Below are 19,733 nucleotides of genomic sequence, written 5' to 3' on the forward strand. Positions count from 1 at the left end.
GAGAAAGCGGACTCGCTAGCTAAGGTGGGCGCTTCAGAAGGCACACTTTTTGAAAGGCAAATTGCCTATAAGGAATTTTTTCACATTCCTCGTCAGGACACACTCGTTAGTTGGCAGCGCATGTGGAGTAAAGATGAGTTCGGTCGTTGGTTACACACGATTATCCCTAAGGTCTCGACGAGTGCATGGTTCAAGGGATTGAATGTAGGTCGTGATTTCATTCGCGTGATATCTCGGCTTATGTCCAATCACTACAACCTAAACGCGCATCTCTATCGCATTGGGCTCGCAGCAAACAATCTTTGTGATTGTGGCGATGGCTACCACGACATCGAGCATGTTGTCTGGTCGTGTATCCGGTTCCATGCTGCTCGCTCTCAGCTCTCTAGAGCACTGAGAGCAAAAGGCAGACAATCGGATATCTCCGTCCGGGATATCTTAGGTAGCCGGGATCCTGATCTTCTGCTTCATCTATACCTGTTCCTCAGAAACGCCGATGTCAACGTTTAATGATGTTTCCTTCGTTGTGTCCCTGTTTCATATCCCTCCTATCCGATCGATAAACTTTAACTTAGTCGCGGCAATACATACACACACTCTTTACAGATGCACGGGCCAAAGGTTGTACCGCTCATGACAACTCTACACGAACTGATGATTGCGCCGGCTAGTGACCATTCTATCCTGGATTCCTCGAGTCGAGAAAGACGCACCACGCTAGATATGGGGTACAGACTAGGGAGCGTTGCTGATTAATGGTCAGCTGCATCCCAATAGGAAGTAGCCCGTGTCGGGCACACGTATAGAGCATCGAAGACTGCAACATACCAATTATGAGAACACTTGTAATACTAACCTCGAGCCAACCGCAAGTAATCGGTTACATATTACTAACATAGTTGTAAGACAAAAATTGTCAAAATATTGGACTCCCGGCCCCGTCAGGCTAACGCCACATGTGCCTTAATAAATAAATATATTTTGGAAAAAAAAACTGATAGATTTATTTGTTTGTTATCGTCTATTTTTTTAATTAATTGCACAAAATTTACTTACCGTAGATCCAAACATATCAAGGCTCATTCAACCACTTCTTGTCGTCTAGATGGGATTATAGTGCTTTCGAACAAATTTTGAAGTCAAACAAATACACATAAGCGTTTTTTTATCTAATTTTTAGTTTAACTTTTGGTTGCATCATAAAAAGAAAATCAGAGTATTCTATAAATTTCACTAAACGAAATCTGATGAAGAAACATCTAATTTGTTTGAAAGACTCCTAGTACTTTGATCGTCACACCTAGCAAAGAGTTTCCGAACCATTCCCGGAGGCCATATTCATATAGGCGTTGATATTGAATTTGAGAAGCCGACAGGTGTGTTCCCGAAGGTTTTGTTCTTTTCAATCTATCTCAGTCCGTAGTTTTAAACAATTTTTCGCTAGCAATTTTCAATTCGAACCGCCAAACCGTCAAAAACAATTCTGTTAATCTTTAGCATTTAAAAATTCTAAAACTAACGAGGCAAACTCGGCAGATTTCTCACTGTGTACCCAGTGTCCCGCACCTTCGACATACGTAATATTCGATTTGGGAAAGAGCTGCCTAATAATGGGTATATCTGATTTCCTGCAATAAACAAAACGTTTGAAAACATCAATACCCGATTCACCATTACATTCCTCTAATTACTTGATATAATCCGATCGCCCACCAGCAATAAACAGCGTCGGACCGCCGAAGCTCAATCCACTGACATCCGGAAATCGGGCCACACCATCGTTGAAATTACTCTCTAACGATTCCAAATTTATTCTCCACCGGAAAGTGCCGTCCTCGTCAGACTTCGCCAGATTGGTAATCAAAAAATCTCGCAACGGTTTCTCGGCGATAATTTTCATCAGCTGCTCGTCTGCGATTTTACGCGCTTGATGAATAGTTTGATCGGGAGATATTTTGATCGATTTCATTGACTGCAGGAAGAGCGGGATATTTGTGTTGCTAGTGCCCAATCCCGAGGCGGGTGAGATGTCCACGATAACGGCTCGATCGACCAAGTGGGGCTGTAGATATTTAGATTATGAGATGCTAGACATATGCGGAACTATTCAGGGTAGCAAGATTTACGTGCTTCAAAGCCAGTAACATCATAGCGCGTCCACCCATGCTGTGCCCGATAACGGAAGCTTTCTCGATATCAAGTTTCTGGTAAAGCGCCACCAAGTCATCCACCATGTGCTCGTAGGAGTGAACCGGTGAGTGTGGACTTTCGCCATGATTTCGCGCGTCTATTGAGTAAATCTGGGTATAGTTACAAGTACATTGATTTAATTAGGTTTCATCCGCAACATTCAAACATTACCTTCCTAGTGGGGTTTGTCTTCTGCTGGAATGCCTTCGAGAGACTGTTCCAATTTGATTTGGATCCGAACAGACCATGCAAGATCAGTACAGGTGGAGTGTTTGGGTCACCTTTTGTTTTATCATATACAGTGTAAGACAACTCTAAGGGAGATCTATTTTGCAAACTGCAACTAGTAGAAAGTAATCTTTTCGTTAGAATGGAGGCCACCGTAGCAATATTCAGAGAAACTCTCAACATTTTAATAGATATACTACAATCGCTTATGCGTATTCCGCGCTGTTCGACTGTTTTCAAAACAGTGATCAGTGTGACATATTCGTGGTAGTTCGGACGCAAACCAAATACGCAAGGCGAGTTCTCAGGAAAGTGCTCACTTTGTATATCTAGTGTTGCCAAATTCAAATTAAGATAGAGTCAGCACGACGTTAAATACACGAACGGCGCGCAAATGAAAAATCAATAGTAGACGAGGAGCACCGATGCAATGAACATCAATGAAATGCATAGGGTAATACGGACAGTGGGGGTAATATGGATCTAAGTGGTGCGGACTCAATCCACTTAGTTTTCAAGCAAATTCATGCATGTTTTCAAGCGATTTCTTGCAATAAATTCTCAGACCACCAGAGATGCCAGATTTACAAATATGTTTGTAAATTTACAGACATATCTGAGGTGACATTGCGCATTTCGAAACGAGTGATTTTTGTTCGTTTCCACCATTTTGACATGCCTTTGACCAGGTCTGTTTACGAACCTAAAAATTTTACATTCCTGTACGAGACAAATTTTGCTCTAAATCTAGTACACCGAAAATATGAACCTGATAAACATACATAATACTAAAACCATTTCGATTTGAGTTCGAATTTTCTCGAAACGAGTTACTCGTTTCGAAATGCGCAATGCCACCCCTGTAAAACACATTTTATTTTTGTTGCAGACTTTTTGGTTTGGTTTAATACTATGCGTAAACCGACTGATGTTTAGTAACGGGTATTTCAATAGGAACGCTACAATAGTAGACCGATAGGGACAGCAAACGACGCCATGTGGCGAATTTTGCGAAAAGACATCCTTACATCCTTACAATAATAAATTGACGCAAGAATTGAAGCCGCTTGTCCACCAGAAGCGTCGTATGTTCGTGAACATATTTTTCTTCGAAAAATCATCTTCAACGATGAGGGTCATTTCTGGCTGAATGGCTTCGTCAATAAGCAAAATATGCGTTATTGGTCAGGCAGCAATCCACACGTATACCATGAGTCACCATTGCACCCCGAACAAAATACGATTTGGTGCGGTTTGTGGACCGGCGGCGTCGTTAGACCGTACTTCTTCCGTGATGATCAAGACCGACACGTTACTGTGAATGGGAATCGCTACCGCTCAATGATAATCGAATATTTTTGGCCCGGATTGGATTATATGGACTTGGACAATATGCTTGGACAAGCCACACAGCGATTTTAACAATCGATTTATTGAAAAACCAAGTTTTGTTTTGGCAAATATCTCACGAAATGGCCCAGTCAATTGGCCGCCCCGGTCGTGCGATTTGACGCCGTTAGATAATCTTCCCTGTTGGGCTACGTGAAGTCTATGGTCTATGCCAACAAGCCAGCGACGATTGATAAACTTCCCACGAATATCGAATGTGAAATTGCAGCAGTATCGGTCGATTTATGCTTGAAAACGGTCGGAAATCGTCTTGACTTCTGCAAGCGTGCCCGTGGTGGCCATGCAAAAGAAATCGAATTCCGTACATAATGGCATCAAATGTACTTCCACATGAATAAAGAATTTTATTGATATCCAAAACCGTTTTTGTTTTATTTGAAAACACTTTTGTAGCGCTCTTTTTGAAAACCCTCTTGAATATGCTTTAAAAAGATTTATGTGGAAAATTTACACTTAAAAAAAATTATCCCATAGTTTATTTTATTAGGCTCATTTAGCAATTTAGCGATAACAGAGCCGAATTCATTCGTGTACATTTTTATCTTAAGATAACTTTTTGTTGTATATTACACTGTTACCGTTTTTAGGCATAAGAGTATTACTATCTATCGATACACAACACATGTCGCCTTTTTCGGCGCAAGAATATTGCTGTTGTTCGAATGTTCACAGTTGGACTGTTGATATGAGGATTCCATTGTTGTGTTATTAATAGTGCCAATTACCGATGCAGCAGAGCGGTAAGGGACTGGGATTACCGTCACATGATGATTGTTGCGTGGACATAGTAGCTGGAATAACACACAAAGATGGTCCGTTGAGGGGCCCTGAGATATGAGCTCATGATCGTTCGCTTAGTAGCGGACACGCAACCAATTAGGCTACGAAGACCCTTATTCGTATCAATATCCTTTGACTTTTTCAGCAAACACGCTCGGGGAATATTTGGCGGGATTGTCCTCAATATCCGGTTATGACTCCGTGTTTATCATGCGACAGAGAGTTGATGCTTGTTCTGTCAATAACTTCGTGATGCCGGTGAGTCATCTTGATAAGCACTACAACATAAAATTCTCCATCGATGAACTTTCTATAACCCTCCATACCGGCAAGGGAGGACCCAGGCCCCGGTATCGTTGGCTAGAAGATGCTTAGCTTAGCTCCTTACATTTCTGGAGAAGGATAAAAGCCTTGAACGGAACCCTTGTTCCGATCGTCCGACGGTGCTACGCGATCGTAAACTGCAACGGAAGCTAAAGCAGAACACGAAGGGAAGTCTACATCGTTCTGGGCTTTAGGCCAGGAAGCCGGAGCAACGGACCAGACAGTGAAAAATACCTAGCGGAGATGGACATCTTTATGCGGAAACGTAAGTCAAGACCAGTCGTGTCGGAACCGCAAGCTGTGACCCAGAAACAAAAGCTAAAAATGATGGAAATTTTCCCGGCCGTCATGAACGACTAGACGTATTTAACGCTGGATGGTAGCGACTGGCAAAGAACCACCTACTTTACGTCCCCCATCAAAGAGGTATGCTCCGACGTGAAGTACATCTCCTACACAAAGTTCCTAAAGAAGGTGCTTCTGTGGCTAACCATCAGCGAAAGGGGAAACTCATAACCGCTCTTCTTTTGCACCGAGATTTGCACAAAGTTGAAGCAGAAATATCATCCGGACGAGGATGTGGTGTTTTGGCCGGACCTGGCCTCCGTTCATTACGCGAAGAAGTCGCTGAAGGAGATGAACCGCTTGAAGATAGATGTTATTCCAAACTCCGTCAACTCTTCGAACGTCCCCCAGCTGCGTCTCATCGAGAATTTCTGGGCAAACCTGAAGCGGAGGGTCTACTCCAACAATTCCGTGGCAAAAATGAAGGAGAAACTAAGGAATAATGCTAAGAAAGAACTGAAAAACATGCCAACAAATATGTTTTCGACAGCAATGGCGAAAGTTCCGGCCTACTGTCAATAGGGCGTCGAAATATTTCTTGTGCGTCTGCATGAAATTGTACAGGATCAGTGGGAGCGTACGGGACATCCTGAGTAACGATCCGTCGAGAGCTTTATTAGAGCATTATTTTGTATTTAGATGATGTCTTATTACGAATTCACAAAACTTGACAAATGGATCAACCACAAAGATCCTTGTTCCTTCCTCTTTATAATCAGGGGAACAAGACCACCAACGGCACAGATCCCTCCCCAATGAACTGGCCTCACGGCCGCAGGAAAATATTTTTCAATTGAAAGGATTTTCTAACCATCATGCATTGAACCACAGGTTTGAATTATCTACAGGTTTTATTCTCCTTTGTTTTCCTTTCATGACTCATTTGAATAAAATGAAACAGAAATTTAAAAAAAAAACTTTCGATTATACATTTTTCGAACATGTGTGTTTACTCCTGAAAATTGTGTTGTTTTGTTCTGCCTTAACTCTAAATTAAATTACAAATTCATCTGGATTCATTTTTTTCGCTTTTTCATTTCTTTTTTATATAAATAATTTATCTAAAAACACTTTAAATAAAGTCTCTGCCTTTATCGTTTTCGTGATTCTTTTTCTTGTTCCAGAACACTGCATTTATATTTGTCCTCATAAACGTTTAATTTATACCTTTCTATTCTCGCTAATCACATAGGGAGAGAAAAAGATATATCCTATATTTACAAAAATATACAATCGTTGGCTCGCACAAGCACGCATATAACATCTGCTCTACGGAGACACCGCTCGGAGCTCTCTATAGTCTAAATGTCTTCGCTGTGCATAGTGGTCTCGTGTCTATTTTGCAGCTCCTTCTTACCGAACTATCCTTATGAGTAAAACTGTTTACAATTTTTTTATTTGCATGGTTTCGCTTCTTCGTTTGCAACACACATTCATATATGATAACTCCCTCAAAACAACTGATCAAAATTCAGATTATACATTTTTTGCTGCCCTTCTCACACATCCCATTCTCGCTCTCTTATCCCAATCACCTTTTATGTTTTGTTCAATAAATTAAATATTTCCACGTCCAATGTTCCTCTCTTTCCACATGAAGAACACAACGACGTTTTTTGATGTATCCACTATAAACATTGAATCCGATCCGTTCTTTTCCTAACTTTGTTTTACTTGTTTGTCTCCCAGTAATTAAATATATTTCATAAAACATCTGTCTAGGGGTTTTACGGTTGAATTTTACTCACTTCGCTTTGCGCATCCAATTTTTGATAGTTAAGTCCCTCTGAGCTTCCATCTCTTGCGTAGTTTGGGATACATAAACTCTGTCTACGTATTAATATCTCTATGTTTCATTTCGTTTCATTTCCGTAAAGGGTCTAAAAATGTGCTCATTTTTACGCCTTCGCGTATATATATATTTTTTCACAGTTCTTTTCAATTTGTTTTATTGGTTTTGATCCATTAGTCTTGAAAACTACATCTTCACGAAGTGTGTGTGTGTTTGTGTTTTCTATTTGGATTCACATTGGCAAACAATATTTATGTTCCTTACATCTACAGCGGGAGGGGTGAGTGAATAACAATAGCACGGGATGAATGGTGCGAAATTATGTATCTGAGGGGCAAGGAAAAAAACTTGAGGAAAAATACTACGCGGGATAGTTTCAGAATATGTATCTCTGCTACTCGAACCCTAATTCTGAAATTCGTAGGGTTATTGTATAGCGTAATAAAAGTGTGCATTCCTTTACATCTGTATTCATAGAACTTCTAAAAACAAAATGATAGTATGGAGGTGTGGTTGTGTGTATGAAAGAATAAATTAGGTATTGAGTGGTGGCAGATTTTTAGTCATAATCCATATCACTGGCGTCACTTTCATCCTCCTCGGAGGTGGACAGTTTCCGTCGCTTTTTGCGGGTACTTCGCACAGGCGGGTTCTTGCGGGTCGACTGAGCGTTCGATGACGACTTTGAGGAAGATTTTGGGGTGCGATGGCTGATGGCTGCTGGGACAGCGGTGGTCGTCGCACTACTACTGCTATTGCTATTTACATTGTTTGTTTGTGAATTTCCGGTGTTGGTGGTGCTGGCGGGAGTATTGCTGTTACTCTTGTTAGCCTCGGTCGCACCGGTCGAACCTTGCTGCTTTACAGGCGTCGTTGTAGTGGAATTAGTATCGGCATTCTTGGGAGGAAGACGATCCTCCTCGTCCAGCAGGTCCGGATCGTCTGGATCAAGCCGCAGCATCAATTGTTTGAACTAAAAGAAATTAAATGAATTCAAAAAATGTGAAAATAATTTTGTTGCATTTGATTTTTTGAAAACTAGTTTGTACTCAGTAACATTATTGCACTATCAGTTAGCGAAGGCACCTTGTCGGACTAAAGAATACAATTCATCGAATGCAAATTGAAGCCGATAAATGCCGATAAATCGAATATTTCATGAATGAAATTTCTTCCACCTTGCACTTATAGTCGCTTATTCTAGAGTGTGCCACTCATAATACAATCTCAGCATTTTATTTGAATTTGAAGTCCTCATTAAACACCGTTGTGTGGGACATCATTTGAACATGCAAGACTACTTTGAATACTTAGGCATTTAAATTTTTATTAACAGAAGTACTTTTTGAAAATATTCTAATCAAAATATATTTATATTTTCGATTATCACTTCGTTATACTTTCGACACTGTTTTTTCCAACGGAGCCTTTGAAAAAAAAATTTGCTATCACAATTAAACAAATCAATGGAAAGCTCCAATAGTCGTACGGAAATGATTTACAGCTCCGGAAACAATTGATTCATAAGGGTGGGTTTAGACTAGGGATATATTCATGTGAAGAAATATGATGAGATTTATAGAAATCGCATCAACCGTTTACACTAGCGTGAACTTCTATAATGAATATATTCATATCTTCGGTGAATTTATTCACCTGAAGTAGAACTGCAACTCTAGTGATTTCTCACCAGTGAGAAATTCTCAAGCGTTTACATATGCTGAATTTATTCAAGTTATATATACCTCGAATAAGTGTATCACATTTATTCTCACCCGTTTACACCTATTTTCACGTGAATAAATCCATCTATAGCTATAGATCTCCCTAATGTAAACCCGCCATAAGCATTGGCATCTCCATACATAAATCACGATTAGTTGCTGAATAAACCAAAAAACTATTCGTTAATCGTATTTCAACACCAATTGCTTCAATGATATTAGTATGAATATAATCTAATATCACGCTAAAATTTACATATGATTACGTCTTTCGGGAATATTTTGGAGGTGGCTATTACTACTATGTAGTTTACAATTTATAGAACCATAAACATGTACATGTACACGATTATAACCCGGCTCTATTGCATGCTAAAATGCTAATGAGTCTAAATAAAAAAACAAATGGGATAAAAAACGCTATTCGATACTGATGAATCGTTTTTGGATCCCTCTAGTTCGTGAAACATTGTACCAAATTTGTACTCCATACTAAAGAGCAGTAAAAGTTCCGACATAATAATCCAGACATGGCATTACTTTCACTATTGAGATAGATATGTGTTCGTTGAACCATAATTTACTGTCCAACATTAGTCCAAGGTCCTTCATGGCATCGGAGCGAAAAGTGTTTCACCGAGTACTCGAAACTTATCGCTGACTGGGCGCGGATGAAGGTAATGACTTTTCATTTGGTCGTTTAAACATGCATCCCGTTCGTCTGACACCACACTATTAACGGATCACTATCTAAATTTCACGAAGGAATTTCAAATCCTCAGGATATAACAACGTAAAGAAGCTTAAGAGGTAACACACGTCGTGACCAAATAAAACAAAGATCAAAAGTTTCAAGTGTCTGCCCTGCGAACACCTCACAGTATTTTGAAAACATCAATTTTGACTTCATTGACCTTTCCTCCCTAAATATAATATATAGGGCCTGATAACGAACGTCATTTCACGGTGCAAACGAGATAAAGTGCATATAACCTTGCAAAATCATTTCGTTTTCACCGTGAAGTGACGTTCGTGGTCAGGCCATATATAATTTTAGCCAACGAACAGCCCATGGGGGCAGGCCAATGTGGATCAGTTTTGAGACAGCCTAATCGCGAGAGAATCTTTCGAGAAGTCCATGTACACCATGTCTACTTGTTGACAAATTTCGAAAAACAAAAAAAAGTGCTTAAAACTTGCTGAACTTCGATGCCCCTACTACTGACCAACCCGTTTGCTGGTGGACGATAGGTAATTGTCAATCAACTAATCCTTTCGCACTTTTTAGCCCGAAAGATATCGCGTAGAGAAAAATCAATTTCTGCAGAAAGTAAAAATTTCTATCACCAGGTTCAACAATTTCAAGGCAATGAGGGAGCAGCGAGTACTGTCCGGACCAAAGACTGGACACTGCTCGGTTTCACACGGCTTCAACAAAGGACCCGAAACTCGATCATTTCTTGTGCGTCTGCCCGAAGTCGATCCGTCGAGTGTTGGTGCATATTTTTACATGAGGATGCCTAATTTATTAACAAAATTTGACAAATGAACAATGGATCAACCACAAAGATTCTTGTGCCTTCCTCTTTATAATCGGAGGAAATCGCAACTTCTAGGCATATTCTTGCAGCGCATATTTCTCCATACTGCATACTGCGATAGCCCGAGTACATCCTTACCATCCAACCAACAATAAGAAATCGAACAAGCAGTGAAGAAAAATGAACGCAAAAAGTGTGTTTGATCTCGAAAATGAAGAAATCAAAGTATTGTTAATTTTTGTTGAATTTAACATTATGTTGAATTTAACATGAAATTAAGTGTAATGTTTTTGTAACAACTTTTTGTAAGTTGATCCAGGATAGTCTCTAAAATAAAAAAAACTAAACAACTGAAAAAATATAAAGATCGATAAATGATAAATTCCAAACTAGCTTTTAACATCAACACGTAATGTTGGCTGGTCGCTGTCTAGAGTGGAACTAAAAATCAAAGTCTAATTTATTAATTTATCGTAACTCCACCTAACTCTGCGCACTTTCGTCTTTTTTTAGACTGAATACATCAATCCAATATTGATTGTGCGTAATAATTCTGTTGAATAGTTAGATTGTGCTTCTGTTTTTGTTATTACTCGATAATTCGCCGAAAAAAATTAATTGTACAGGAAAAAAATATTTTAAAAAAGCCGACATCACTGAAAATGTCATGTTTTTGTTCCTGTTAGCATCGGCCCTAAGACGCAACAAATTCTTTCTACTCCCCACGCAAAAAGTATTGCATATCCGGAGTTTATCCGAAATCAGTAAGTTTTAAGTGTTTTGTATTTGAATGTGACTTATTTGAATAATTAAAATAAATAAACTCTTTGAAGAAGAGGATTTATAATGCGCAGAATTAAGCTCTTAATGTTTTGTTTATGTTCCTTATTCTGCGCAGGATGAAGGATCAGCAGGATCAGCAACGTCATAGAAGATTCTACCCGTATGCTCAACATGGACGAATCCTCTCATAAGTCTTGTTCCAACAAAGTAAGTTGTTTTGGTACTAGCTGGCGAAAAATATGTCCATACTACAAACGCGAACTCGGAGAACGAGCGCTACACAGTGCTATTTTCACTTAGTGCGGTTGGTGTATTGGTATCATTCCCGTATAAACAGCCCTTATAAACATTCCTGCGAAAATTGCAAATAGCGCTCCCGATGGTTGGTCTTCTTCTTCTTTTTGAATGGTGTTAACGTTCCCTATGGAACTTTTGCCGTCTCAACGTATGCATTAACTAGCGTCATTTGTTAATTACTTAGTTGAGATTTCTTAAGCCAAATAACACGCCTTGAATGTATTCCGAGGGGCAAGCTCTAGAATACGCGTGACCACAGTGCAAGTCGAAGGAAATTTCTCTGACGAAAAATCCCCCGGCCAGAACGGGAATCGAACCCGAACACCCGGCATGATAATGTGAGACGCTAACCACTCGGCCACGGGTGCTGGTTGGTCAGTGAATAAAAATGACTCAGGCTGGATGACACTTGAAATTCAATTGCCAATAAATAAGTGGAATAACCTTTTTGACAGATAAATTTATTTTATGGGTGCGCAGAATTGGAAATACACCTGCGCAGAGTTAGGAATATTACAATTTAAGTGCGCAGAATTAGCACACATCATATGTTTTTAAAAAAAAATTCAAATAGTTTGATGAAGTATTATGTATGTAAGTATGTAAGTATATGGTAAGTATATGGTAAGTATATGGTGTTTATTTTCATTGTTACTACTCATGATATAATATCAAGACCGCACTAACTGTTTTATGGCATGGTGCATATATTTTGGTTACAGAATGGTCTAAACTTTGAGAAGTCTTAGCGCAGAATATGGTGGAGTTAAGGTAATTCAAAATTTTTAATTTAATTTAATTTAAAAATATGAAGTGTGAGTGAGTGTTATGTTATAATGGTTCTAAACTTCTCGCATTCTTTTCATTCACCTCGTTGAATACCAGAAAAGGCCAATTCAAAAAAACTTAGTAGTAAACTCTCAGTCAAAGGCTACTGGTTGCTAGCTGGATAACTGCCGAAGCATAATTGCTGTTAAAAAATAAAAATTACAGAGTTTATACCTCGTTGCACAAAATGCTTCCATTGAGCGGTGCGAACAATCGGCTCAGCAGCAAGATTTTCAAATCAATTCTTTAATAAAAGGTGTAGAGTCTTTGAAAAACATTAGTCTAAAACACAGAGCAAATCAATTCATCTCACTTTCATGCAACGTGGCATGATTCTATGTTTTGGCAGTCGATTGGAAACAAAAATTGTCATATCCCATCGTCGAGAATATGACTATTCGGTACAACTTCATACGATTGTTTGGTTTGGCCCCCCACCAGCTACCGGTAGTTGTACCTAACTAATATATTGAAAAATTACACTAAAAATTTGGGATAATCAGACCATAAACTAGATTCCATCCTACTTACATCCAGGTATCTCTGCACCAGCTCGACTTTCTCCTCTTTCGTCTTAATGCCTTCTGTTTTTTCATCTTCCTTCAGTAAAGCAATGGTCGCCTTTGGATCAAACAGTGAATTTGATCTCCTCTGCATAGCCTTATCGTAGATTTTTCCCGCTTCTGATGGCGAATAGCGGGATATTTTACTAAAAAAAAGTTGAATATTAATGATGACAACAAGCTACGAATCGCAGGGAAGCACTAAGCGCATACATACCAGTCTGTGATACCATAGATATCTTTCAAATGCTGCTTGAGTATTAGTAGAAGCATACAACCTTGCGCAGATGTGATGCAATTCTGGAGTTCGGTCGTATCTTCTGGCAGTCGACTGAGAATCACATCCTGATCGTCATCCTCATCATCCTCCAGAGGATTGGCAGCTGTTGGATGAAATTTGTGAACATCAACTTAATAAGATCCGCAGAAAAACAACACTTACGCTGATCGGGATTGTTCTCCGCACCAGGCGGTGGCTTCAGTCCCTCCCGAAATGTAGCCAGAAGATTGGTACCGGTAACAGAAATCAACACATCAATATGATGTATTATATACAATGGCTCGTCCTGCACTGCGTACGGAAAGTAGGCTAGATTGTCGGCCAGATAGAGCATTTGCTGCAGCGAGATTTTCCCGTCGTCAAATTGCTTCGTTATCGACTGGACCAGTGCTCGTCGCTGGGGTTTTGTATTGCGTAACAGTGTGTACAAGAAACCATTCATCGCACTAGGTGGTTCCTGAGGATCTCGGATCCTAGAGTTCATAGAACAAGTTGATGTTAAATATTTGCATATGCTAATCCTATTCGAACTTTTTTTTCTGATATCCTTACCTATAACCTCTAACTATACTATTATCGTCCCGCTTTTGCAGCAAAACTTGCAGTTCATAGGAATACTGCATACCGGCGTGAGATTTCATATTTACAAAACCTGGATACTGCTTATCGATCTCCTGGAGATGACGGTCCGCACTATGTGCAACCTGTAAACATTTTTCAATGTCATCAGTTTCTAGCTTAAAACAAAATGTAAATAAACAAATTACCTCTTTTTCCGGATCCGTACTTAAACATATTAAATAAGGAACTATTTGTACTGGATGCACCAAACCCTGCCGCAGCACAATCTCAACCACTCGCATCGCCCACATCCGCACGCTAGTACTCCGATGCAGGAAACTCCGTAATGTCTCTTTCAAATAGATTTGAATCACCCTACTCGCCATACCGGATGACACGTCACCCATCTCTTTCAGATCCTCCGTTTGCGATTGCTTAGCCCCTAATTTCGAAAACCAAAAATAACTACGCTCAGTATTGAGTCTCGAAAAATTAAATTCCGGTCAACCACTTACATTCTTTATCATTGCGAACCATTTTGTTCTCCTCCTCCGTCAAATACATGAGAATATTTTTCAGGACGTTTATTTTCATCTCCGTTAGAACGGTGTCTTGCGTTAGCAAATAGTTGTAGTATTCCCGCAGCTCTGTCTTCGTCAAGTACTCGTAATTTTTCACGCAAAAATTGCCCATCGACAGCAGGGTTTCTTTGCAGATTTCACTGTGACTACTGGAGAGAAAGAATGCCAACGTGTTGTACACCTCCTCGCATATGTTGGCCGGCAGCGCTCCTGTAATGCGTTTTTAATCGTTCTCAAATGATAAACATTCCGTTGGGAATAGAATGAAATATCTACCTTGCGCATCCTCAGCACCGCCATAAACATCCGGCTGTTTAAAATCGAAGTATCGCATTATCAACCCAACCGTATAAATACTTCGCCTGAACTGGGGTCGATACAACTGCTCCAGTGGTATTGACGGGTCAGATATTAGTTTCTCTTTACTCGACACCAAACCCTTGTAGTAAAATCTGCAATAAAAATCGGCGAGATGACATAGAGCCTTCCACAACATACCTTGCTTTTGCTCGACATACTTTGAAAAACAGTCTCGTATCAGTGCGTAGTTCTTGGTAATCTTGTTCACCACAGCCGACAAGCAGGAAACGCAACTAAGCACCACTGCTTGGCTCTGTGTCACAATCAGCATCATCAGATGCGACTCCAAATCGGCAAGAAATATCTCACTGGGATGATCCATCAGGGGAACCACCTGTGACGGGCAGAACCAAAAATTTAAACATTATGTTCGAAAAAAAACGAAAGCCGCACAATCGCCGAGAAACATACCTGTTCCAATATTTCCGCCACACTACTGATAAATTTGTAGTTGATGGCATTCTGGCAGCGAATGTTGAGGTACGGTTCCAGGGTCATCGCGTGATTCACCAGCAACTGAGGTTGAATTTTCGAGAACAGATGCAGTGCCGTGATGCAACCGACGAGCTTTTTATTTTCGGAACTCTCCAGTTTCATCGTCGCATCGACCAAACCGTCCACAATCTGCTGACAAGCCTTGATCAGCGCCTTGGGAATTTCCTTCTTTGCCTTCGCGTCCTCCTTGTTTTCCTTCGGTTCGAAGATCTAAGAGAACAGACAGATTATTGTATGAATGGCAAATTTTTATCATTATTATTCTATCCGGAAATTTAGTCGACTTTGTGAATGGCAATCCTTTCACTTCTTATCTAACCAGTCTGCTAACACGCGATGTGGAAATTCAGGATGAACCATATTTTATTTATACTATTCAAACTGTTTATCCAATCTAGATTACATTCTGTCTAATAAATACCAAGCATTTGTAGTTTGAAATCTTCCTGTTGAAGATTTTGCATTTTTTTTAAAGTTGGTACTATTGTTAGTGGTGTAAATGCATTTTTTTGCCAAACTTTGTTTGCTTGGCGGTTTATGATTTGTATAATTTTATTGGTCGAAGATACCGTGTGAAATTTTGTTTCGGTATAAGGTATTCAAAGACGACCGAAAAGAAATGAACGGTTTGCCACGTCAAGGACGACTGTCTACCTCTTCTACTGATGAAAACATCGACAAATAAAAAGAATGATGCCCGGAAACCCTGATTTAAGTTTGAGAGAGCTAGCCCCGAAAATAGATATCTCTCACGACATCATTCGTCATATTTTGGTTGATGTTCTGGGCAAAGTCGCAGCACGACTAGTCAGAATCGCAATCAAGTGGCTGAAGACATGCTTGAACGATCAAATTTTGGTCCCACGTTCATCCAACGTATCATTACTGGCGATTGGACATGGGCTTGGCCTTTTATATATTTCCGAAACTGAAATTACCGCTTCGTCGGACCCGTTTTGACGACATTGAAGACATTAAAAACGAATTCGCCGCTATTCCTGAATACAGCTATAAAAAGTATTTCGATGACTATTCGTGATATTCGTCGGAAAAAGTTTACTGCTTCAGAAGGGGCCTATTTTGAAGATAATATTAATATCTTCAAAATAGGCCCCTATAATATAATATTTAGATGAATTAAGCATTTTCTATAAAAAACTAAAATTCCCGGTGTATTTGACAGAATGTATTAATTGGAGAAGCAATTTGGATAAAATAATGTTCGATATTTAATCGGCAGTTTTGAGGTTTCGAATAATTATTGAAAGATATTACTAAACAGAGTATTTTCCAAGCCTTTTGAAAAAGATGGTTTCAGCAACAAGGCAGAAGTTTTGCAATAGTTTATTCTGCATTGTTCAATGAATGAATGACACGAAGTACTATAGATAAGCTCCAACGGTCTGATTGTTTCCGGTGCTGAATGACAATCGGACCATCTTGTTATCAGAAATATCATTATAATCTCGTCGAGCATGTCGTATCGAACCCGTACAGGAAAATCGGTCTTATAAGATGTTTGTTCATGATATACTTCATACGGGGTCGTAGTTTGTTTGACCCTAACGATTTCTATAGCTCATGAATGGCCGTTGACTTTGCGTCCTCGATTTTGTTGAGAGTTTTTCGCGTTTTCTAATACCCCTGTGAATCTCAAACAATCCCGACAGATCATCTGAGATCCGCATACTGCACCGCACACCGTCTTGTCAGCTTTCGGAAAAATTCGAGCAGATCCATGATTTTTCGTAACTGTCGTCACTCAATGATATCATATGCAACTTTGGATTCAACGAAGATGTGGTGCAATCGGACAGGAATCCAACCTAATAATGTTTATTCATTCACAACAAGGCCTGATTCACAATATTTGTCGGTTAGTAGCTATCTCTTTCTAATTGCGTGGGCGCCCCGTTCTCCCCAGGTTCTGCTCCACTGGGTCTCATCACGTTGAACACTGCGCTCCTCGTCTTTTTGTTCCCGCCAATGAACACCATTTTTGCACGATAGTTGTCCGGCATTCTTGCGATATGCCCTGCCCAGGTTTGTCCTCCTTTTCCAGGTTTGTCCTCCTTATGAACACTGAGTTCATAAAGTGGGCAAACTGGTTTGCCCACAGTCTGGGTAACCGGTCCTCGGAGCATTTTATACAGGGAACATTTCACACGATTGCTAAGTCTGTTTTACGTGTGTCTATGGAGACAATAATAGGCACGAATCCTATTGAGATGCGACACCGGATTTCGTCACTTTTAAGTCGATGAAAGCATCATATATTCGTCGAATTTAAAGCCATATAGCCAACTTTTTCGGAACCATCTTAATAAGTTGCAGTCCGATAACCATCCTTTCCAGTTGATTTGTTGTTCTTCAGCTGTTTATTGATATTCCTAGTTTCACTTATCGTTGGGAGCGATAAATCTTCATTTTTTTATTGCGCCAGCGTAATCGCTTCCATCGTTACCTTGGCCTTCTGTCTGTACACCATTTAGGTGTTCATCAGATTGTTGCCTCCACCTTTCGATCACTTCACGACCGTTCGTCACGATACTCCCAACTCTAAACACGTTACTCAAAGACGTTTCCGAGAGAACATTCACGTTTCATGAGTTCCCAGTTCTTCACACTTCTCTTCACAGAAGAGTTGGATTTGAAGTCGCCGCTTTTGTTTATATCGCTTCACGCGATGACCGGTAACTTGACGTTGCATTGATTCCTGTGCAGCGTTCTTCTAGTGTAACAAATGCTGACACTCATCATCGAACCATTCATCTGGTCGTCCTCGTCTCACATAAGCTAAGATGCTCTCCGTCAAGCTGCTTAATCATGTTCCAACAGTCCTCAAGAGAAGCTTCACTACGTTCGTCCTCTTCGAGCAGAGTAGCTCCGAGCGCATAGTTTTCGGCGACATCTGCTTGCATCAATCGAGTAAGATTGTACCGCCGTAAGCATCGGTATCGAATGTTCTTTGAAACTCTCACTAAAAGGTACAGGGTTACAAGGGACACATCAAATTGCATCACGGAAAAAACGCTTTAGAAAATTATATAATTGACCGATCCTTTTCAAACTTTCAGAGCCTCTGGCATATTTATTTTATTCAACTTCAATACCATAACTCTATGCTCGCACTTGACCTTGACCTTTTCGGGTGACGGGTGACCAATTTTCGAAAACTACTAACTAAACTTACTTGAATGGCGTTAACGTTCCCTGTGGAACTTTTGCCGTCTCAACGTATGTATTAATTAGCGTTATCTATTAATACTTGTTTGAGATTTCTTAAGCCAAATAACACGCCTTGAATGTATTCCGAGGGGCAAGCTCTAGAATATGCGTGACCACGGTGCAAGTCGAAGGAAATTTCTTTGACGAAAAATCCCCCGGCCAGAACGGGAATCGAACCCAAACACCCGGCATGATAATGTGAGACACTAACCACTCGGCCACGGGTGCACTTACTAACTGAACTACTTCTACCCAAATTTTCAGGAGAAAATACCCAATGAGTAATTTTATACAGCGTTTTTTCCGTGATCCCACATCTCTTGATGAGACACCTTTAAGATAGCGGTCCGAAACTGATAACCTCTAAAAAACTGCCTACTAAGGACAACAGACGGCGGAACAGAATCTGGGATGGAATATTGGTCTTCAGTTTGCGTGTTGTGCAGGTGTTCATCGTAGTGCTACCTCCACATTACGATCACCTCATATTCGTTCGTCGATTTGGCCCTTCTTTGCTCCCGCATATTATGACCCGCGTCACAAACCCTCTATACGAGGCGTTTAGCTTGTTATAGAATTTCCGCAATTCAGACTGTGCTTTTTTCCTAAAAGAGATGTATTTGCTGCCTTCGCATCAGTCATTATCGTGCCACATTTCATTCAATCGCTCGTTGTAGCATCCTTCTCGCTCAGAAGCGCTCGGCACGCGTTACCACACCATTCCTTCCGTCGATCTAATTGTTGATACTCGAAGAGGGAAACATTTCTTCAGCGGTGTCCTTGTAACAGACATACTCCAGATGGGATTCACTATGTATGCAATTAGGAGCAGCTTTTTTAGATTTTTTAGAAGCCTTCCCTGCGTTTCCTATCCGGGTCATGCATGGCAATCTTCTCCGTGAGTATGAAATGAAAACCAATATTCTTGAAAATCGATCCACTGGAACTTGAACGACTAGAGCTACAGAAGTCAATCGCTTCATCGATTGTTATTTGGGGACTAATACCCGGATAGAATAATCATTTCTCAATAACTCACCGATTTCAACAGTGCGTCAAAGCCCTGAGTTCCAGTCTCATGGGAAGAGCAAACAACGTCGATTATCTGAGTAATTTTCCTATCCATCGCTCCCTTAAAGATACATATGTTAAGAAACTGATATGTAAAAATGTAATTTCCTCACCTTATCACTAGGATTGCACGGTGTGAACCACATCGTCATAAAGACGTCCATTACCAGTTTCTGGATACCCTCCTCGTCATTCACTCGTCGAATCATTTTCACGCAAATATCTGGAATTTTCTCATGCTCCGGATGTTCAATGCAGATGTCTCGAAGAATTTTAATTACCCGTTTCCTCACAGACACACCCGTATCCTGACAAAACAAATCAAAACAAGCAGAGTAACGAATCATGGTTC

The 19,733-nt window shown here is 40.2% G+C and overlaps 2 protein-coding genes across 6 annotated transcripts in view; both read right to left on the bottom strand.

Moving 5' to 3' along the window:
- Positions 1–1,154: 1,154 nt before the first annotated feature.
- LOC129775149 (protein ABHD11-like) lies at positions 1,155–2,649 on the bottom strand. The gene is made up of 4 exons (XM_055779502.1): positions 2,362–2,649; positions 2,127–2,300; positions 1,692–2,062; positions 1,155–1,628 (listed from the first exon to the last, which is right to left on the bottom strand). Exons 1-4 carry the CDS (start codon positions 2,599–2,601, stop codon positions 1,487–1,489), a joined length of 927 nt encoding a protein of 308 aa, XP_055635477.1. The 5' UTR covers positions 2,602–2,649; the 3' UTR covers positions 1,155–1,486.
- A 3,460-nt stretch (positions 2,650–6,109) lies between these two features.
- LOC129775145 (nipped-B protein) overlaps positions 6,110–19,733 on the bottom strand; it is a 37,477-nt gene continuing 23,853 nt past the window's right edge. For all 5 annotated transcript variants that reach the window (XM_055779495.1, XM_055779491.1, XM_055779494.1 and 2 more), the window contains exons 6-17: positions 19,495–19,689; positions 19,350–19,442; positions 14,999–15,292; positions 14,746–14,921; positions 14,504–14,679; positions 14,162–14,437; positions 13,853–14,088; positions 13,638–13,789; positions 13,248–13,558; positions 13,023–13,188; positions 12,774–12,951; positions 6,110–8,042 (exon numbers count right to left, since the gene is read on the bottom strand). In XM_055779495.1, coding sequence (XP_055635470.1) covers positions 7,629–8,042; positions 12,774–12,951; positions 13,023–13,188; positions 13,248–13,558; positions 13,638–13,789; positions 13,853–14,088; positions 14,162–14,437; positions 14,504–14,679; positions 14,746–14,921; positions 14,999–15,292; positions 19,350–19,442; positions 19,495–19,689 — 2,667 coding nt within the window. In that variant the 3' untranslated portion in view covers positions 6,110–7,628. The remainder of the gene's footprint in view (positions 8,043–12,773; positions 12,952–13,022; positions 13,189–13,247; positions 13,559–13,637; positions 13,790–13,852; positions 14,089–14,161; positions 14,438–14,503; positions 14,680–14,745; positions 14,922–14,998; positions 15,293–19,349; positions 19,443–19,494; positions 19,690–19,733) is intronic.

This window comes from Toxorhynchites rutilus, chromosome 3 (assembly GCF_029784135.1).
Source record: "Toxorhynchites rutilus septentrionalis strain SRP chromosome 3, ASM2978413v1, whole genome shotgun sequence".
Classification (NCBI taxonomy): domain Eukaryota; kingdom Metazoa; phylum Arthropoda; class Insecta; order Diptera; family Culicidae; genus Toxorhynchites; species Toxorhynchites rutilus.